The 23,151-nt window shown below is 39.0% G+C and overlaps 1 protein-coding gene across 1 annotated transcript in view; it reads left to right on the forward strand.

The window, feature by feature from the left end:
- Positions 1-23,151, forward strand: part of ubxn4 (UBX domain protein 4) — a 41,243-nt gene that overhangs the window by 12,583 nt on the left and 5,509 nt on the right. The window contains exons 6-11 of the mRNA XM_005813503.3: positions 4,970-5,090; positions 11,432-11,486; positions 17,976-18,140; positions 18,233-18,360; positions 21,907-22,009; positions 22,747-22,878. Coding sequence (XP_005813560.1) covers positions 4,970-5,090; positions 11,432-11,486; positions 17,976-18,140; positions 18,233-18,360; positions 21,907-22,009; positions 22,747-22,878 — 704 coding nt within the window. The remainder of the gene's footprint in view (positions 1-4,969; positions 5,091-11,431; positions 11,487-17,975; positions 18,141-18,232; positions 18,361-21,906; positions 22,010-22,746; positions 22,879-23,151) is intronic.

Consider the following 23,151-nt stretch of genomic DNA (forward strand, 5'->3'; position numbering starts at 1 on the left):
GGGAGTAATTCAGTCATTTCTCCGGTTGTCTCGGGAGCCTCTCTACTGAGTTGCCATCTTTACTCTGTTCCTGCCAGAAGTGGAGAAGAGGTAAAGTTTAGGCAAAAGTTGGTTTGAGATACTTGGGGGTCACACTGACTGACTTGTCACAGTTATATGACACCAATTTATAGCAAGCTTTTATCGCAGATTAAAAAAAGATTTGGAGGGATTGCAAATTGTCCCCCTATTTCTAGTGGGCAACATGGTAACTATCAGGATGAATGTGCTACCATGGCTACCTTTTCTCTTTAACTCCCTCCAGGTCGTAGTTAATAACATCACCTTTAAACTTTTGGACAGACTAATATCTAAATTAATCTGGCAAAACAACCACCTGAGAGTGAGATAAAGTTATTTGTCCCTCTTAAGACTTAGTTGCTCTGGCCCTTCCACATATTATGAGTTATTTTTGGACAGCGTAGCTTATGGCTCTAGTTTCATGGATCAAGTTCTAGATAGATACAAAATGGTTGGGGCGTGCCGTGGTGGCGCAGGGGGTTAGCACGCCCCACGTTTGGAGGCCTTAGTCCTCGACGTGGACGTCGCGGGTTCGACTCCCGGTCCCGACGACCTTCGCCGCATGTCTTCCCCCCTCTCCTCACCCTCCTTCCTGTCTGCCTACTGTCGAAAAAATACGAGCCACTAGCGCCGCAAAAACTCTTCGGAGAAAAAAAATGGAAAAAAATAAATAAAAAAATGGTTACAGCTGGAACAATGCTCTGTAGAAAATTCATCAGTTCCGTAGCAGCTTTATCTTTTTTAAGATAAAAAAAAGGTGAAAACTTCCATCCATCCATCCATCCATCCGTTTTCTAACATCCTTGTCCCGAGTGAGGTCGGGAGGGCTGCTGGTGCCTATCTCCAGCTAACGTTCTGGGCGAGAGGCGGGGTTCACCCTGGACAGGTCGCCAGTCTGTCGTAGGGCACACACAGGACACACAACCATGCACACACACTGAAAAATGGATTATGTTTCCTCTAGGAAACATAAAAGGTCAGGAAGATATTAAGGTTGCTGTTTTATTTATCACAACCATCTGGAATAACTGACATAATTGATTTTGTACCTACGAAACTTGATGGGGGAATTTTTTTGGTAAATGGGCAGACAGCGGCTTGATTACAATAAATAAACTATTTGCAAGAACAGCACTCAAAACTTTTTCTCAACTTTGAAACAAATATAACGGGGATAATGGTCACCTATTCAGATGCTTCCAAATAAGGCATTATTTTCAGAATCATGAGAAACTAGATAAGTAAAAATACTGACAGATTTTGAACAATGCTTGTTTGATGTGGTAGAAGATAAAATTTTAATTTTAATTTTAAAAATATTATTTCGATTCCACATCAGAAATTGCACACTGATCAAGATGGAAAAAAAGTTGATGGAGAGATTAAATAAATGGGAATTGGAACTCACTGCCCTAATCAATGGTACTGACTGTGGAGATTCTTTGAGTAAATGGCATAAATGTCTTAGTAGTCAAAACTGCAAAGAGTTTAGCTGGACACTGAGGATACAATTTTTTAAAACCCCAATTATAGCCAGTCATGATAGTAATGCTAGTGCCTTATGTTAGCGGAGGTGTGAGCACATAGGACATTATTAAATAATTTCTACTTGTTAAGTGTCAGAATAATGAAAGAGGCGTATTAGAAAAGTTTTTATTTATTTTTTGGTTCGTCCTATCTATTGATTATGTTTATGCATACAGGAGTTATCCATTTGATGATCTGTTCTCTAAGCATGAAGGCAGTCAGCTCCAATGACAAATGCTGAAGAACATTACTAAATGCTCTAAGCTATGCAGCAGTTTACTAATCTGCCTTTTTAAATCTATTGAGTGTTTCTTTTGGGTTGAGTAGTTAGCACATACAGTACAGACCAAATGTTTGGACACACCTTTTAATTCAATGAGTTTCCTTTATTTTCATAACTATTGACATTGTAGATTCACACTGAAGGCATCAAAACTATGAATAACACATGTGGAAATATGCACTAAACAAAAAAGTGTAAAACAACTGAAAATACCCCTTATATTCTAGTTTCTTCAAAGTAGCAACCTTTTGCTGTGATTACTGCTTTGCACACACTCTGCATTTTCTTGATGAGCTTCAACAGGTAGTCACCTGAAATGGTTTTCACTTCATAGGTTAACCTGCCCTGTCAGGTTAATAAGTGGGATTTCTTGCCTTATAAATAGTCATGAAAATAAAGAAAACTCATTGAATTAGAAGGTGTGTCCAAACTTTTGGTCTGTACTGTACATATTTTTAATATTTCCTTTATATGCTTTTTTAATAAGTTTGTATAATTACCATTTTTTCCAGACTATAGAGCACACCTCACAAACCCACAAAGTTTTTTTAAAAAACTGGAAATGTACATTATAACCGGGCTGTAAGCCGCTGATACCTCTGCCACTCTCGGTTTTCTGGTTTTCCACAAGGACACAGCCCTTTGCTGCATCCTTGTGGAATAATCTTGAAAAAGAAGACAAAGTTGCCAAGTTCAGCTTTAACTGAACATAACTGAACTGATTAGTTTCTGAACAGTGCCTGTAGCATAGTAAAAGTGCTGATCAAACAAAACATGAAAGCTATTGATTGGTTTTTTTCATCTTTGTCCTGTATACTGAAACCATTGAAGTCATCTTCTTCAGTGTTGGAGTTGAACAGCCTCAGAACAGCTTTGTCACATACCTTTTCTGTCTCTGTGTCAGTGTTGCTGTGCGTGTTGCTGTCATCCCGGGGTAAAGATGGCTTTGAAGCTGTGGTGCCCTCTTCACGCAGCAGTCCAGCCTTTCGGTGACGGTGGATTCATTCACTCTACTCCACGTTGTTAGGCTCCACTAACAAACCTCAGAAAATGTCGCTCTTTGCATGCTGCCAGTTTTTGTGAAGGATTTATCAGCGATAGTAAACCAACCCTCCCATTCACCCTTGAGTGCTGCTATAAATGCTTGATTCACACTGACGTCTAGGGGTTGCAAATACTTTGTTGTACCTCCAGGAATAACAGCAGGAATTGAGTTAGTGCTCTTGATGACTGCTTTCACCGAATTGGTGGTGTGGGCCCTCATACTGTCCAAACAATCAGCACTTTTTTCTGGTGAAAAAATCCTCCTGGGTGCTTTCTGTAGCACTCCATTAACCAGTCCTTCATTAGATTTTGTAGCATCCATCCTTTCTGGTTGACTTTAACCACAGTGTCCTTTGGGAGTTGGTTTCCGGCATAGTTTTGCGCTTAAAAATTATCATTGGGGGAGCTTTTTTCCAGAGGTGGTGCAGCCCAGGACACAGGTGAAATGTGAGGATTTTGACCATGTTAAATCAGGAGCTTATTAGCTTACACTGACAATCACTTGTGTCAACTGCACGTAAGCTAGGGTAGATTATTTGCTTGCCAGATAATCTATCTGACAAGCATAGATTGCCAGATAGATTATGATGATCCTCATAATCATGATCCTCTAAATGATGTTAGAGGATCATTTGCACTAATATACAAATTATCCTCATTTGTATATTAGTGCAAGTTTAACTTTTACAATTTATTAGATTTATTCTACATGTATGTTAAACAATAAATGACTCAACCTTTTCTTTTCACTCCACACTAAAACATGCAAGAGGAAAGTTCTTTCAGAAATCATAAACAAAAACATTGACATTCTAACTCAAGCAAATGCTCGAGTTTTATTTGCAACAGTAGACAGGATCACAAACCCCCTTGAGACTGTGACTAAATGAATTTGCCAACTTCTTTACAGAAAAACTTCCAAAAAATTAGAGGGTTAATCTGCACATACACACTAAATGTGCATGTGCACATTTAGTGTGCACATGCACACTAAATATCAATACTATCATTGATATCAATACTATGCCCACACAGCAGAAATGCTGAGAAATCCTCAGGCTTTAAAAACAGCAGGATTAAACCACTGATTAAAAAGAACAATCTGGACAAATCACTGATGCAGAATTACAGGACAAACTCTAAAGTGCCATTCATTGTTATTGAAAAATCGGTTTTAATAGTTAAATAGCTTCCTAACGATAACCAACTGCTTTAATGTCTATCAGTCTAGTTTCCATAGTACTGAGACAGCCTTTATCAAAGTGTTCAGTGACATCCATCTAAATACAGACTGTGACATCCATATAAATACAGGTCCAACAAAAACAGTGCTGGTTTTGTTGGACCTCAGTGCAGCTTTTGACACTGTTGATCATGACATATTACTGAATCAACTGGTGAGTTGTGTATGACTCTCCGGTCCAATCCCCAACTGATTCAAATCTTACATAAAGAACAGAGATTTCTTTGTTTCAATAAGTAACTTCTCATCGAAGCGGACAGAAGTCACATGTAGTGTAACCCAAGGTTTAATCCTAGGACCCCTCTTATTTGATATCTATATGCTCCCACTAGCTCAGGTTATAACAAGACATAAGATTAGTTACCGCAGCAACGCACATAGTTCTACACAACGATGTCACCAGGTGACTCTGAACCTATCCAATCACTGAACAGATGCTTAGAACAGATACTGTAGATGTTCTAAGCGACTCCAGCTGAACAGAAACAAAACTGAAGTTATTATCTTTAGACCTAAACAGGAATAATATGGTCTACTCCTTTAAATCAAGGCTAAACCCACTTGTTTCGAGTTGCTTTTTAATATCATTAATGGAACATCAACCAGCATATTTGATGTACATTGATTATTTTGGTGGCCCTCACCAAAATTTTATGTTTGTTACTGGTTTATGAATTGTTGACTGTAAGGTGTTTTTTTTATGAATTCATATCTTAGTGTTTTTCTGATGTAAAGCATTTTGAACTGCTTTGATGCTGAAATGTGCTATACAAATAAATTCAATTGATCGATTGTGGTCTTTTTCATTATAGAACCCCTTTCGAGTTCAGCAGATGGAGATGGTGTTTCCAGCGCAAAGCCCTCTATGGAGAATTCCTCTTTATGTCAGGCTACCTGTTCTGAGAATGAAAACCTGAATGCAAAAGTAGAAAGGTAAGAGCAACTTGGATTTGTATTCATTTCTGCATAGTACAGGCAGGGAGTATCTAACAAACTTTTATTGCAATATTGTAAGATGTTTACAAATGTGAATCCCTTCCCCAATTTGCCAAAATGGTGTTTACTATGCATACGTTAAATCCAGGATTATTGACTTAAAAACTGAAATATTCTCAACAACTTAACTGCAGTTGAAAACTCTTGTTTTTGCTTAGATGCTGAGCTAAATAACTTAGCGCTGCAGTTAATTATTGTAAATATAGGGGAAGCGCGATTTGACAGCACTGTTGGCACTAAGGTTATCAAACTTCTAGGAAAGATGGTGAGTTCTGTAAAATATGATCTCACAAGTTGGTAATCATACTTGATGTACACACCTTTCACTGTAACTAGAAAAAACAAATGGAAAAATGCAAAAGAATTTTTGGATCAACTCAAAGATGTTCCAGAAAATCCTATTTGTGCATCTCAGCTGTATGTTTGTCCTGCTGAGTCTCATCTCTTCATCCACTTGGTAGATGGCAGAAAAATGTTTTATTAATATGTTGTTATACATACAGCCAATTCTGTATGCTGAAAAAAAGGCTCATACTATGAAGTTCCCACCTCCAGACTTTACTGTTGCTATGGTGTTTTGCAGTTAAACCTAATAAATGTAGCATTGTACTCTTGTTCTTAAACAATGTAGTGTTTATGGGGCAATGATGGTTGAGTTCAGTGGGTTCCTGGTTTGATTCCCGCTCCACCTGCTCTGTCGTTGTGTCCTTGGGCAAGACACTTCACCCGCATTGCCTGCTAGGGGGGTCAGAGGGCTGCATGGCAGCCTCACTTCTCTCAGACTGCCCCAGGGCTGCTGTGGCTACTATCCAGTAGCTTGCTACCATCAGTGTGTGTGTGAATGGGTTAATGACTAGCTTGAAGCACTTTGAAGTCTTCTGGACTTGATAAAGCGCTATGCAAGTACAAAGTCATTAACCATGTCAACCATAGCGTTTTAGTGCTTTTTCTTTGAAACACCTATACTTGTTGAACAATTTGAAGCTCTTCACAAGGGGTCATCATCCTAAAGCAGTGTTTTTCAAACATTTCAGGGCGCGGACCACTTAACCCATTTAATGAACAGTCGCGGACCACCTAACCTGAAAGCCCCTGCGATAACGCATCTTAATATATGATGCAACCTGAAACAAAAATATTAGTCTCTTAACTCATGTATTGTTGTTTTCTTTGTTCATCCTAATGAGAAGAGTGGTAAATTGGCCTGTTCACGACAAAGACATGAACACGTCCAGTTGGGCATTTTGAGTTATCAGATTCTGAAAGTGTGGAGTCTAAGCTTTCCAATGATGCCAAACACAGAAATAAAAAAATAAGTTTTTCTTTTTTACCAAGTGTCATGTGCATTAATAACATTTAGGGCTATTTGTAATTTAGAAGCACGATTAAAGAAAAATAGACTTCAGTTGCTCTAACAGAAACAAAAAACTTTTTCTGCACCATTAAATCTAAGAATAATTAATCAATTTCTATGGGTTTGTATTTATTTATTGTATTTGTTTAACTTAATTTAATACGTTTAACTAAATAAAAACAATAATAGCTGTTGACCAGAAAGCAGAACTTCATTAATTACCAAGCAAAGTCACAAAAAACAAAGAACAGTGCTGACTAACTGGAGCAATTCCTACTGCTAACCGTTCAAAGGAATCCAATCGCTAGTGAACAACACATCAACACTCAGCAGCTATAACTTAGCTTCCTCTGATCATATAATGTTCCTGGAGTTGTTTTCTTTCCACCGTAGTGTCACACTTTGAGCTCACGTCACGGCAAATAAACCGTGGTTCATATGCAGCACCTCCTGGACCACTTGTGGTCCAGAAGCTACCACAAGCTTCTGGATCACAGAAGCTTGTGGTCCAGGACAGCAGTTTGAGAAAGACTATCCTAGAGACAAGGGCAGCTTGTGGAGTTCTATGCAGAACTTTTTTGTGTGTGTAAGAGATATTTTGTCATTGGTTGGAAATTTCAGGTGGGCCTGAGCTAAATATACTAGGGATGCACTAATTGCAGTTTTCTGGCTGAGCACCGAGTACCAATCTTTAAAATCGAACCTGCCAAAATCGAACCAATTCCTATTTTGGCCAACACCAATGTCTTTGAATAAAATGTTGCTAAATAAAGCAAGAAAGTAGTTGGATTTTAGCAGTAGGGTGAATATTGTAAACTGCAAACATGCAGACATGACCTGTTGGGTTAATCTGTCAGTCAAATCTCTCTCACAGCTGAGAAATAGAGGAGAGTGGTGGATTTTTTGACCTTTGCTGTGGTAGATAAAATTAGGGGATTAGATCAGTTTTATATTGGCCGATCACACATCTCGCAAAATTAAGGAAATTGGCGCAGATAAATTGGCTGGCCAATAAATCAGTGTACCCCTAAAACATGCAAACCATGGACAGTTTAACAACAAAAACTGTAAAAGAGCACATTTCTCTGTTCTTAGGTACTTCATAGGCACTAATTCAGCTGATGGTACTAAGCACTAAGTGGCAGGATTGGTTTCTAAATTATTACACTAATGATTCAGCTGCTGTCATGAATTTTAATTCCGTTCTTTAACTTCCTTTACTTGTTCAATATTTTTTTTTGCCCTTGTTATTCCATTTTATTTTTAGAACCTTAAGTTATGAACAACTTTGCCTCAGATTTGTTTTTATTATTTGCACTAGATAAGTTTTTGCCAACATCTGGAGAAAATTTCAAGTGAGCTGCACATTTCGAAATGTACCAGCTTGGCCTTTCAAAGGCAAATATGTCTGTTTTACTGCAACATTTGTCAGTACTGTAACTAAAACTAAAAGTATTGTAAGCATGACTGTAAGTCAAAGGTGGCCAACATGGATAATAACAAAAATGAAAGCTTTCAATAGCTTTAAACAAAATTGGTCTTATTCTAGCAATTATTTTGGACAATGTACTAAAAGGCCATTGTATAACTGTAATGTCTTGCTGCTTCCATTAGGTGATGGCAGAGAACTAGCTACAGAAAGAGGCAGAACTTTGGGTTACTCAGAATGTTTTGTCATTTAGCAATTTGTTCTTGTTGGGTTGCTTAACGTCTGGCAATATTTTCATTGTGTAATGTTTTAATTTAAAAACATTTCATTTTAAAGTGTTCTGGTTGTATAATTTATAAACTATTAAATGACATTTCCTTTACAATCCTCTTAAGGCTGCAGCTATCCCTGTTGCGTGATCACCTTCTTTCTAAACATGTTTTGGTTCCACTAAATCAATGTGTACTCTGCTTTAGTTCTCCACCTTTCCTATCATGGCATCTCAGGCAGACCATGTGAAGGATATCTGGATATTTTAGCCAAATTGCTTTATTTACTTTATTAAATCAAGGTTTCATCAGGCATCAGAGTAGACGAGTTGCATTAGCAAAATACACCCAACCCCACATACTGGTCATCCTGTAAGATTGTGTGGTGTGTTACTGTAGATCGTCATGGCCGCTCCGATCTAAATCAGGGGTTTTCCCCGACTGGGAGCTTTAACGACACCTGTTGAATGTGACAGGTAGCCAATCAGAAAGCGCGGATTCCCTCCGTGCTTTCTGAGGGGAAATTACGGAGGGGAATCCCAAACAGCTGACACGGCGCGACCCGAAGTCCAGCGGACATTGGAGATGATATGTGGAAACAACATTAATGTTTATTCAACATGCAAAGAATATAGAAATGACAAGGGGAGGAGTTTGAGCGAAATTGCTACCACAGTTGATAAACCCGGTAACTTTTCAGCTGTTCTTCATTAACGTGACCTAAATAGGTTCTAATGATTTTCATTCAGTCAGGACTTTACGCTGACACTAGCCACATGCATTGCAGGTAGATTGTAGTAAAGCATTGATTAATGCCTGGTTTTAAAATTAGTTCACTGGACTTGTAGCCATTATTTTGTGCCCATTGTTGGACACCACACGGCAGGATCGAACCCGATCGAACCGTCATACCTAGGATTTCTGTCGGCTAATGTGTGATCTCAGGTTTTGAAAATGGGCCGACAATCGGCTGGCAGCTCTAAGATCGTGTAGTGTGCGCTGGGCTTTACACTAAGGAAATGAGAAAGGGGAGGGTCAGTGGAGAGCACCGGAGTTTAGCCTTTTTTCATTCAGTGTCATTAACAGAAAGAGAAAAAGGTTGGAAGAGACGATAATGCCGATAATTAAAATGACGTGGATAGTTTTAATTTATCGTACAATTAATTGATTTATCGTTTATCGCGACAGGCCTAGAAGCAAGCATTTTGTCTGGCCATGTAGACATCTGGAGCTTTCAATTCAATTTCAATTTCAAAATTTCAAATTCCAAAATACTTTATTAATCTTGAAGAGAAATTAAATGTGTTGTAACTCAGTCATGGCACTGATGTCATCTCCATCACTGGGCTGTTTTTATTCAATAGAGAAAATCCATTATCCATCCAATTTATTTTGATAAGTTATGTTTGCAAACTTTTATGAGGATTTTCTACTTAATGCTAACAAAAACATATTTAATTTCTTAGAAGAGTTGAGTATTATGTCAAACCAACAAAACACATTTAATGCACAAATGTTGACTTGAAAATATTTTTCTTTCTGCTTAGAGGTTATTTTTTAAATGTTTTTTTAACCTGGATATGGACTTTCCCCAACAAAAGGGGGGTTTTCCCAGAAAACCTCAAAAGAGAGGCTCTGCCCGAACCATCCTAACCTTGTTCTCATCACATCAAGGTGCTGGGAGTGCTTGATTCAATCAGTCGGAAGTGTACTGACCTCAGTTATAAAACAGCAGATCATGAATTACATGTTTGCCTGTAATTCATGAAACGTTGCAAACTGTTTTCTGTGAGGCTGAAGCCATTTTGAATGACAGGCCCATTTCTTTATCTTGGATGATCCAGATGATTTAGAAGCCCAAATCACATCCTGATAAGTAGCAAACCTGCTTTGTCACCTGGACTGTTTCAACGACAAGAAAAATGTAATTTTCCTTTGGGCTCAATAAAGGATTTTTGAATTGAATTTGAATTGACCTGTACGTCAGGTGACCATGGAAACAAGTACAGTATAGGTGTCATGAAGTGGTGTGGTGAGGAGGTGAGGCAGACGCTGAGACCCAGGTTGACGTGCAAATGATGGTTTAATGAAGAAAATATCCAAAATGACTCGGTCCAACGCACAATCCGAACAGTCCATAAAACTGGCAGCACAGCAGAGCGGAAGCTAGGGCTCAGCACTGGTAGCAACAGGTTAAACGATAGGACAAAGAGACTGGTGCGACAACAACGCAGAACTGACAAGGACCCGACGAGGAACAAGGAACACAGGTGGGGTTAAATACACAGAGGGTAATCACAGAACGAGACACACCTGGGAACAATCAAGGGGGAGACAGGACAACACGGAGACTCAAAATAAATACACAGAGAACTCAAAACACAAAGAAAACGCCAAATCCTCACAATATGGCTGGACTATTTTGGAAAAGATGGGTCTCCGTGTATTTGCCGTTGATGCAGGAGAGACAAAAGTGGATAAGACAGGAAGAAACATCTCTTCTGGAGATATTGTCCTCACTTAATGTCTTTGTATTTATATAGTATATAATTGAGGTTGTGGTTTGAATAGTTCATTTAGGCTTGAGGGAGCTCTGCATGCACATGGGTGGTCATATAGTTGGTGTTTTTTTACCAGTTACCCAATCAGCAGTAATTAGTCAACACCAGTCAGTCTGCCACTCAGTCAGTGGGTGAGCGGGTAAGTCAATCAGGCAGTCAAACAATGCAGGAACCAAATTAGGAGAAGCAGCAAGGGATTCTGTGAACCTGTATCATGTTTGCCTGTAATTTTGGAATAAACCAAAATGGTGCATTTTTCATTTTTTTCTGTAACTGCATAAGCCAGAAACTCATACTCACAAAGTTACATTAATTTTTTGTTTTATCACCTTTAAAAATATTTTTGATTTTCATGGACAGGTAGTCACTACAAACATGCACAGCATTTCTGTGATGAAATCTTGATTGTTTATTTTCATGGAGACAGCCTTTTGGGTGCTGTGTACAGGTTGGAGGACCATGGAAGCAACCATGCTCTTTTATCTGTGACTTGTGGCCTACATTCAACTGTTTGACTTGATTATAGGCACACCTTTTAAACTTTTTTCCAACTTCAACCAAACTTTCAGGCAAGAGAAGGAAAGCGGTCTGTTTTTCACTTATAGGCATAATTCTAATTATATTTTATTTTTCTTCCCCCCTCTTTTTCTTTTAATTTTGTACAGATTGACCAAGAAACTGGAAGAGAGACAAGAGCAAAGGAACAAAGAACAGAAAGAAGTAAGGAAATAAATTGACTAAACATAGTTTTACTTGAACTTCTCTGGATCCAGGAAATGTAATTACGATGGACCATTAGAGGGTGTCCCGATCAGAGGTCGCGTTAATGGAATATTTTCCGTATTTGACTGGTTATTTTTTAAAACAACGGGAAATTTTGAAGCCCGTCCTTCTTTTTGACGGGTAATAATTAATACCCTTGACTGGTGCACATGGGCAGACATTTTAGACTTTATGCAAAAAGTTCATCGCAGAGGCAACTAAAATCAATTAATAAAAAAAATCATTTCTGAATATCATCTCATGGACACTGAACTAAATGCGTCTTTTTAACCAGGAGCTCATGTGTTGAGTTATGGACTGGACTCTTTAGAGCGCAACTGGTTCAGAAGCGCATTCCAAACCTTTGGTTGAAATGGCGCGTTTAATTCCAGTCTCCATTACATACAGAGCAGAGAAAACTAAAGGGTTTTCAATGTTGTGTTCATCCATTTATAGTCTAAACAGAGGAGTTGGCAGTTTATCTTGAGAAAATAAAGGTGAGAGAAGAGGGTCTAAGCACCCTCTTCAGTGCTCAGACCATACGCCACACACTACATCAACTTGGTCTGCATGGCTGTCACTCCAGAAGGACATGTCTTCTGAAGTCTGCACCAAGAAAGCCCGCAAACAGTTTGCTGAAGACATGTCAATAAAGGACATGGATTTCTGGAATCAGGTCCTGTGGTCTGATGAGACCAAGATTAATTTGTTTGGTTCAGATATAATCAAATGAGACATCATTGGGGAAAGTTTTGAGGCACACTGATTAAAAGAGAGGGGAAACCAACCAAACCATTGTTGTGTCAAGGCATGAAGAACAGATCAACAATGCTGAGAGGAAAGGAGACATCTGGGGACATCAGGAAGAAAGTGGTGACAGCTTCTTCCTTCTGCAAGACCATCTCCAAAGGATTCTAGCTTCACCCATCCACTGTAAAACAAATCATTTACAAATGGAGGGTATTAGGCATCACCGCAACTCTGCCCAGAAATGGATGGCCATCAAAACTTACACAAATAAGCACCAGAAAAATTATAATGCAGGTAACGGTCAATCCGCGCATCACTTCCAGAGAGTTGTAGACCTCTGTGTCAGTGTCTACAATCAGGCGACATATCAATAGACATGGCATTCATGGGAGAGTTGCTAAAAAGAAGCCTCTGCTCTCAAGAAAGAATGAGAGCAGAGGCTTAAATGGGCAACAAAGTTGCCCATTTAAACTTTGCCAGAGAGCACTTGGACAAACCAGAAGCTTTCTAGAAGTTTATTCTCTGGACGGATGAGTAAAAAATTTAATTTCTTGGCCATAATCACAGGTGCCATGTTTAGAGAAGACACTGCATTTAAAGAGAAGAGGCTCCTCCCAAGCGTGGTGGTGGAAATGTGAAAGTCTGGGCCTGCTTTTCTGCCTCCAGACCCTGACGTCTCCGTATAATCCAGGGAACCATCAATTACCAGGGCTGTCAACAAATTCTTGACCAGAATCTCCTGCCATCAGTCAGGGAGTTGAAGCTGGGACAGAAATTGATTATGCAACAAGACAATTATTCAAAACATTCCAGCAAAAGTACCATGAAATGGCTTAAGGGAAAGAAGATTCACTCTCTAGATTGGCCCAGTCAAAGTATGGCCTTCAATCCCATAGAAATACTGTGGCAAGATCTGAAACAGGTGGTAGATGCCAGATGTTCCTCCAACCTCTCTCAACTGGCAGAGTTTTGCAAGGAGGAGTTTACAAAATCCCAAAAAGCAGATGTGACACACTCGTTTGTGGTTACAGAAGACATTTGGTTGAAGTAATGGCTGTAAAAGGAGGTGCGACAAGGTACATGTTTGGGTGGTTCACAAACGTTCAAGCAGCTTTGTGTGTGTATATATATATATATGTATATATATATATACTGTATATATATATATATATATATCCTCAGATCAGCTGAGGATATCCTTAGCTGATCTGTGATTTGTGGTGCATAGAAGCTGAATCCTGCTTCTCCTTGTTTGGTTCTGGTTTTTGGGATGCAGAACAGAACCAGAACCCGAGAGGTCTTTAAAGTTGATAAAACACCAGCAGATCTTTAATGTATTGTGGTGCTAAGCTGTTAAGTGATTTCTAAACTAACAACAGTATTTTAAAGTCTATTCTCTGAGCTACAGGGAGCCAGTGGAGGGACTGTAGAACCCCGGTTCTACAGTCCCTACTGTAGAAAGAGGGACTGTAGGGGGACTCTATCTTCCTGGTTTTAGTGAGAATGCCAGCAGCAGCTTTCTGGATGAGCTGCAGCTGTTTGATTGATTTGTTGGACAGACCTGTAAAGACACTGTTGCAGTAATCAGTGACTAAAGATAAACGCATGGATGAGTTTCTCTATATCTCGCAGACATAAGTCCTCTAATCCTCTAGATGTTCTTCTGGTGATAGAAGGCCGACTTTGTAACTGTCTCAATGTGGCTCTGATGGTTCAGGTTAGAGTCCATCACTACTCCCAGGTTTTGGACCTGATCGCTGGTTTTTAGTTGTATTAGCTGAAGCTGTGCATTGACTCTAGATCGTTTCGTATGTGTTTCAGTCTTTGTTGTACCTGTCTCACACTCACAGTCTCATCCTAGCACCAGGTGAGATCATTAGTGGCCTGTACATAGAGAAATGGAAAGTAGCCCAATCTCTCAGCTTCTAACACTAACGGGTGTGTGTTCCTCAGTTATGACCTTAGGGCAGGGGTGGGCACTCCTGGTCCTCGAGGGCCGGTGTCCTGCAACTTTTAGATGCATCTCTACTTCAACACACCTGAGTCAAATAATGAGGTCGTTAACAGGACTCTGGAGAACTTGACTGCACTTAGGAGGAGATTCAGCTGTTGGATTCAGGTGTGTTGGACCAGGGAGACATCTAAGAGTTGCAGGACACCGGCCCTCGAGGACCGGGAGTGCCCACCCCTGCCTTAGGGAGTCGATTTAATCTCTTTCAATTTCTGATGCCAGGATGTTTTTTCTGCACCAGCCCTTAAGAAGCTCAACTTCCCTTTGTGCATTGAGTTCTCATTCTAATAACTGAGTTCTACTATGTTGATATCGACTGCTAATTTAAGAAAGGTTGTCATGCTAAGATGCTTACTGTAACACTTAGGCATACAGATGTCTTGCTGCTCATATATTTATGGAGGCATCTGGGAATGATGGCTTGACACTTGCCATTTAAGATTATTTAGAATATGTAACATATCATTAAGCTTTTGTTTTCCCGGGGTTGGTGATGAAAACTAACAGGGGCCTCCTTTATAAAAGAGTGTGCAGCTTTCACACTAAAAATAGGCATCTGGACAAATGGGTGCACAAAATATTCATAAATACATATGTAAATTAGTATAAATACCTGGAAGGCTGCCAACACTTGAAGCAATAACCATGGCAACGGTACTTACTTGTAGTAGTATAAATATTTATAATAATTTCTATTTTTTTAAAAGGTTCTTTCAGGGAACATAAGGTCACCTCACAAGAAATAAAAATAAATTGTAAACAAAATAATTCCAAATCAAAAAAAAGAAACTAAAGAGATCCATGTGCAAATGCTTGTTTGAACAGCAGAGCGTTCAGCCAGGATTTAAAGAAAGACAGCGTCCCAGAGTCCTTTGCGGTGAGTGGGGAACCTGGACATTTATTCTAAATAGAGGAATTGTGTATAAGTTGCACATTTACAGAATAGAGATGCTTGTATTCATAGAGGCGCATTCAGAAAGCTGGGATGGCTCGACTGAAGAATGACTCTCGATCTGTCAACAACTCCAGCTGGACCGGCACTGTTAACACACAGCTCCTTTAAGTTCTGCACAGAGCTCCAGGATGATCAGTTCAAGTAATCTAAGTGCTAATACACCATTATCAACCTTTCACAGCAGATCAACATGATCTCTGATCAAATGCTCTCCCCAAATCTTTCTATTGCCGATGTTTTCCATCAGAGCCAAAAGGTTCCACAATTACGCAGCTCACCTATGTGCAGCTGCTTATATAAGTGTGATTGTCTACACACCTTGATCACCTTAACCCTCTCATGCATGAATTATGATCCTTTGTGTCAGAATTGTTTTTCCATTTTTTAAAATTCTTTTCTTAAAGCATAAAAAAGGTAGGAAAATTTTTTTGTAAAAATAATTTTTTATTTTTTTTTTATTTTTATGTGATCAATTGTAATTTTGTCCAAATACAAAGTTATTTGAAAAATACATCAGTAGTATTGTTCCTTAGGGGTTATCTGATGTCACAATATTTTTTTTACTTGCAAGAGTCGTCTACAGTAGAAGGAGGGACCGGGTCGGTTCTCATGCTTTTTTGTCTGTCAGCCATATTGTATTTAACAATAATAATTTCTTGCATTTGCAGCTGATGGCCAGTAGTTGATGGTATATTTTATGATGCATTAGTGTCCACTTCAGTGGTCTGTGTGCATTTATAACATAAAAATCCACAGGAAGCACAAGAAAATGGCTTTTAGATAGCTGTCCACTGTAGTGACCACAATTCATGAAAGGGTTAAAAATGATCAAACCTGACCTGTTTTGGAGTTAATCTGCTGATCCAACCCTGTTTTCTTTTTCAGCGAGAATGAAAGTACCCCACAGATAATAAGTACTTCATGCGCTTTGGCGCACAGACCGATGCGTTGCATCTTTACATGACAAAAACTGAGGAGATTTACAATTTACATTCAAGTGAAGTTTTCACATCCTTTTATTTTATTAATTTTGTGTGTTATGTTACTGTCCGAGGATAAATGTAGTTCAGTTTCATCGTTTACAATACAATAAAATGAAATACAATATAAATACAATAAAAGATTGAAATCATGAATAAACATTGTTTCAGTGCTTCTTGGTCTAAATAACACTGAATGAACTCAGGTTTCAGTGTATTTAGGTGAGTTTTGGTGCTTTGTAGTTTGTTATTGTCCTCAGAAAATGTTTGCGTTGCCACACATTTTCACGGCAGGTCAAAAGTTTGCATATATTTACGCCACACATTTTTTGGGCGTACGCACAGTTTATACACTAGGCCCCAATTCTTTCCTAGGTTATTGGATTTCATGCCTACAACATCAAAAAGATATTGGATTTTGTCTGGAAGAGAAAGGACTCCATGCCACATTAGTCTGCTTTCTGTGTTGCAGAGGTCCCCAATCCTGCTGGCTGCTTCACAGCAGTCATACTTTACGTAAAGAATGTGTCCAGTATCAGAGAGTGGTGTTGAATGGTGGATGCAGACATTACAGATCAGCCTTTGTTGGTGTATAGCCGACAGTTTTTACCCACGTTGGCTTCTGTTGTGTTAGCTCAGAACAGCCTCATCACCTCCACCTGTTGCTGCAGGCTTATGTTTCATGTTACCAGGATAAAGCTGCTCACCTGTCTCTCCATTCTGTCCTTGTTGCTCATCCAGCTAGTTGTTGAGCAACCTGACAGCAGAAGATATTGTTCCTTCTGCTGAAGCCTCCAAACTAGGGTCTGGAGGCTTCAGCATTGATTTTGGCTCTTCTGCTCCTCTTTGATTTACCAAATAACTTTCTTTTTTGCCTCTTTCAAATTGTCATGACATTATCTGAATACCTTAAATGAATGGAGAGTCACACTGTCACCTTCTATTTGCTCATGTCTAATATGAGTAGAGAAAGAACATTTCCAAAGGTCTAAATGCTAAGCTTGTTTGAAGGCCTTCAGAGGCACTGATGGCTGGAAGTCCTTTGGGAAATGGTCAAGATCATTCAAGGGAATAAATTTTCATTCTTCGTATATGTGTTGATGGCTCGTGACTAAGGTTTGTCACCATTCCAGGCTAGGTGTCAGTTTTACTTTGTCAGGGATCTGTAATCCTCCCATGTAGCTTTTTCAGAGATCATGCTCGTCGTTTATCATTGTTATCACTGAGAAATTACACTGTACAGAACACTTTAGCCAGTTTGCAGATAACATAATATATTCTTAGGTCTTGGTTTACAGGCAGTAATGCTGGTGATTTGTGTAATCTCTCTTACTTCCATCAGAATCCAGGGACAAATAAACAGTTTTAAACCCTTAATATCTCATTCTTGGCAACAATATTTGAATTTAGGATCGTTGTTTTAAGAGAAAAACACACTTAAGTACATAAACTTTCAAAAAGCATTTTATGCTGTAAAACCATTTTATTCCCTTTTTAAGATTGAGATAAATTATTGTGCATTTGTTATTATTTTTTAAGCAACCAAGTTAGTGAAATGCATTTTATATCCCATTTCTTTTAAACAGATAACTTACTAAGTTTTGTAATTTAATATATAAAAAGAAACACTTGTTTATATTTAACCATTCTTTTTAAAGAAGAATGGTTCTTTAAAACCATTCTTCCCCTCAGTCACTAATAATGACTGAGGGGCTTCTCAGTCATTATTAATTTACTTGCATGTTTTTCAGAATGATGTCAGAAAAGAAATTGAGCGCAGGAAGATGGGGAAGCAAAACCAAGAATTTAAGAGAAAGCAGGATCAAGAGAAAACCAAGCAACTCCTAGAAGAAAGGAACAGAGAAAAGGCAGAAGAGAAGGCTGCCAGAGAACGAGTGAAGCAACAGATCGCTATGGTAATCTGGTCTTTTTCCTATCTTAAATTTGAAGGTTGCTGTCATTGTATGAAATTTCTTCTCCTGACTTGAGGAAATTGTGGTTGTTGTAGGACCGAGCAGAGAGAGCTGCCAGTTATGCCAAGATACGTCAGGATGAGAAGGATGCCAAGCAGAACCTTCTACAGGCCCGGCAGGCAGACCAGGAGGCCAAGAGGGAGACTCTAATCAGAGAGAGGAGGTAAATGATTAAACAGATTGCTTTAAATGAAGACTACTACATAATCAGTGTTTAACATCATTAATTCAGCTTAACTCTTCACATAAGCTCACAGAGATTCTTAAAAGTGGCAACTGTAGATTCTTAAAGCATATTTATTCTATAGACTCTTATTAGAGGTCTATTGATACATAGGTCAACCGATATTTTGGGTCAATATTTGTTCTCTTCTTGTATCGGCATCAGCAATATGTACATGTATTCGCTGATGCATTAGCGCATTAAGTAGCCATTCCTGTGTTCACATGAGCGTATGCATTGCCATGTCCTCCCTGGCAGAGAGCGACTGGTAATGTTGTAAGACTGAGTGCCAACAACAACAATGGTAAGTTTTCAACTTTTAATGTATTTTAACTGTCTAATTTAGCTGTGAAAGTCTATCAGTGTCACATTGTGAACGGGAGGGAACAACAGTGTGTATCTGTTTCCCTCTAGCTCGGGCCTTGAAAATTCACTGGAGGATTGCAGGCATTTGTAATGCGGGAAACTCCCGCATAAAATGACAGTAATGTGTGATAACATGACGCTTGCATCGGCGAGATGAAGTAGACGACTTCCATCACTTCTCTCTTTAGTGTGAACTCCATCCGCTGTCCAACTCTTGTTTTCAAACCAACAGCTGTTGGATTCTTTTGACAGAGCGCTAATGAAAATGTCTTTAATGTGTAAACTTACCAAATGAAGTAAAGGGGGGGAGGGGGGGAATATTAACCAAATATCTTTTTTATCAGACTCTAAAAAATATCACCTTCACTCTGTGGCTCAGATGTTTCTCATTCAGCAGCAGCGAACTAAAAATGGCAGGCAGATTCATTTAGAAATGGTACATGACCTGCTGTTATATAGCGCTTTATCAAATGTGAGGACTCCAACCCGTATTCAGTCATTTAGCCATTCATGCACAGATTGACTGGAGTGTATGTTAAAAACTTCTGAAGATACGCAAGTTAAGTGTGAAGACTAAGGCATGTAGGACTGATCCTCCATTAGTCAGTTGTTTATTTAATACAAATAAACAAATGGCTGACTTAATTAATGTGGCAAATATTGCATCAAAAAAGAACTTTACAAACTTTGGTGACTTGCAATGTGACATAAAGTAATGTTTGTTTATAATTTACCAGTATTTACAGTGGATATAAAAAGTCTACACACCCTTGTTCAATTGCCAGGTTTTCATAAAGTTAAAAAATTGACAGCAAGACAAATAATTCTACAACTTTTTCCTTTAGTGTGACCTATATTCTGTACAATGCAATTGAAAAACAAACTGAAACCTTTAAAGGAGAAACATATAAAATCAAAAACTTAGAAGACCTGAGTGCATAAATGTGCACATCTGTAAACTAATACTTGCATAATAGTTGCAACACCTTTGGCTTTTATTACAGCACTCAGTCTTTTTGGGTAGGAGCCTATCGACGTGGCAGATCTTGATGTGGCAATGTTTGCTCATCTTCTTTGCAGAAGTGCTCCAAATCTGACAGATTGTAAGTGCATCGCCTGTGCACAGCCCCACAGATATTTGATGGGATTAGGGTTACGGCTAACTCTGGCTGGGCCATTCCAAAGCCTCAATCTTATTATGGTGTAGCCATTCTTTTGTTGTTTGATGTGTGTTTTGGGTCATCATTATGAAAGATGAAGTTCCTCTTCATCTTTAGCTTTCTAACAGAAGGTTTTGTGACAACACTGACTGGTATTTGGAACCAAGACCACCACCGAGGGAAGTTGAGACCGAGTCAAGACCAAGACCAGTGTCCCGCGCTACATGACATGACAAAATGTGAAATATGATCAAAATTGCTTCTCAAATTGATCTGAAACACCTAGAGCTGACATAAATTTAATCAATATTAAAAGCAGAACAAACTCTTTGTTTGTTAGGGTTAGGGTAGGGTCTTTGTTCTGCTTTTAATATTGCTTTGCTTCCATCTCTGTGCTTCAATCCGCGGTGGTCTCACGCCATCCCTAAAAAGATAACGCCCTGGGCATTTGCGCAAATCATTCATGTCAGAAACCACCCCTCTGCACCATTAAACAGCAATTGAGGCAATGCCCTGATGGTAAACAACGCTCAACTAAGAACATTGACCAAAGAGCAACAAGCAAGAAGTAACCAAGCACAAGGTGCACACCATGACTGTTCTCACCCTCTCTCCCACTGCATGAAGCCAGGCAGCACAATGTTGTAATGTCTGCCATCATGGCAGACATTACAGCTGCCACTTTGAACAAAAACAATCAAAGAGCAATGCGCATATTCTACGTGTTCTTTCATTCTTGTGTTTTATTTATTTGCTAATTAAATAAATATCAATGTATATAATTAAATAAAATAATGATAAGTGAGACCAACTAGTTATCTGTCTTCTGACACAAGATCAGCTTGATTAGTTCAAGGGGGTCAGAGACTGAGCTTTCCAAGTAAAAAATGTCACTTCCTGTTCTGAGGGGCTTAGGTGGTGGCAGACCCTGACGACATAGGATTGTGAGGCATCCAATCAGGATCACTCATGCCAAGTTTGATGCCAATTGAGATTTTATGTGAAAGTTGTAGTGTTTTGTTTTCTTTGGCGAGTACGCCAACTTTGGCGCCCTGTAAAGCCCCCTCAACATGTACAAAAAGTCTTTTTATGATAACTTTAAAGCCCCATGCCTTATCTGCATCCTGACCAAGAATGAAGCCGATAGGTCGAAATCCCTAGGAGGAGTTTGTTAAAGTTCGACATGAGTAAAAAAGAAAAATCAGCAAAATTTGACCTTTGATCCAAAACGGACGATCTCCTGTTTATTTTAGGGGGTACCGCCAAGAGACTTTTTTTTTATTTGGGAGCCTCTACCTATGTACCAAGTTTCAGATCTCTACAACTTACGGTTTCTCCTATCTCACGTTAGGGCCCTATGGAGCCGTCACACCACGCCCACTTGCGATTCCTCCAAAATTTGTACATTTCAGCCATTATTTATGTCTGATCTAGTTTCTTCTGTCCCATAATTATCATGTACAGTATGTGTCATGCCAACAATATAGATGCCAGATAAAATACGATGTGACTGTGCAGACTGCAGACACTTTAATACCAATCAGAGATGTGAATTAGGACCATATATGGAAGTGGATCAAATCAGATTTTTGGGGGGATAAAAAGCTCGGGATTGGGCCGCTCAGACTGCGATGATAAGTTGGATATGATTTGCATTTGAGCAAAAAAAGATTTATGTCACATTTGCTTGTTGTGTGAATGTAGCCTTTGAAATGTGTTTAGGCATTTTAAGCACCATTGAATTAGGACGTGTATCTGTATGATATTGAAAATGTTTTCAGTATCTTACAGATGTTTTCCTTTTCTTTAGTATAAAAGATGCATAGATGTGGAGTTGATTGTTAGAAGAACAGATTTAAACTGTGAATCCAAAACAAGACTAAAACTGCAACTATCTTTGCTTCTTTGAATGATGTTTTAATTCTGTGCATCTTCATTGTGTTTGTATGTGTGTGATCAGTACCAATTCAAGGATACAGTTTCGACTTCCTGATGGTTCGTCCTTCACCAACCAGTTTCTCTCACAGGCCAGACTGCAGGAGGCTTGGGATTTTGCTTTTGAGGTCTGTCTGACTTAATCATATGCTTATTCTGTATGTCCTCCCCATATTCATTCTTTATCTGTTTTTGTAAATATGTTTTGCCACATATAAACTGCTCATCTGCAGTTTCTTTCTGAAACATGGTCAAACTGTTAGACGTACAATAAAACATGCTTTGAGTGCAGAACTCAATATAAACATGTAGTAAAAATAAATAAGAGACATTTTTTTCTGAGAGGAAATGAGACAGGCATCTTATTTTGGAAGGAATATCACATTAAAAAAAATCTTTATATGGATTACAAACATCAAATCCTCATAACTATTTAGCAGCCTTGCATGTTTCCACTGCTATTTGGATGATTTATCTATGATTGTGAGGTCCATTCCTTTCAGTTAGAAATGTCTTCCCACTGTCACTCTATAGAATAGAATAGAATAGAATAGAATTACTATATTCATCCCAGCAGGGAAATTATTTAATCTTAGGTCTTTCCACAGATTCTCTTACGGACTGCTCGGAATTTTGTCTTTGACACTCTCTCAGTCCTAGAAAAAAAATTCCTAAAACAAATGTCGAGAGAAATTAACCGACTATGTGAATGAGCGCAGAGTGAAACATTCTTGTGGTATATGTTCAAATGACTTTATCACTATGACTCATAAAACATGTTTTCTTCCTGATGTATGCTTTGAACTTTCATCTGAGAAATATAGCTTGGCTAATGCATCTAATAGCAGTGTTGCTTCTGTTTCAGGAAATAGGAAATCTGTATGGTAACTTCTCCTTAGCAACCATGTATCCTCGACGAGAGTTCACCAGTGAAGACCTAAACAAGACCCTGCTGGAGCTGGAATTGGTTCCAAGTGCTTCCATTGTTGTCCTCCCTGTGAGTAGTCCAGAGTCTGATCTACACATCTTCTGTTTATTATGCCTTCATTTTCTGTTTAAATTAGTTTCTCATTTCTATTTTTATTTTTTTCTCCAAAGAGTTTTTGCGGCGCTAGTGGCTCGTATTTTTTGCAACAGTAGGCAGACAGGAAAGTGGGCGAGGAGAGGGGGGGAAGACATGCGGCAAAGGTCGCCGGGACCGGGAGTCGAACCCGCGACGTCCGCGTCGAGGACTAAGGCCTCCAAACATGGGGCGTGCTAACCCCCTGCG

The sequence above is a fragment of the Xiphophorus maculatus genome, chromosome 7 (assembly GCF_002775205.1).
Source record: "Xiphophorus maculatus strain JP 163 A chromosome 7, X_maculatus-5.0-male, whole genome shotgun sequence".
NCBI classification, from domain to species: Eukaryota; Metazoa; Chordata; class Actinopteri; order Cyprinodontiformes; family Poeciliidae; genus Xiphophorus; species Xiphophorus maculatus.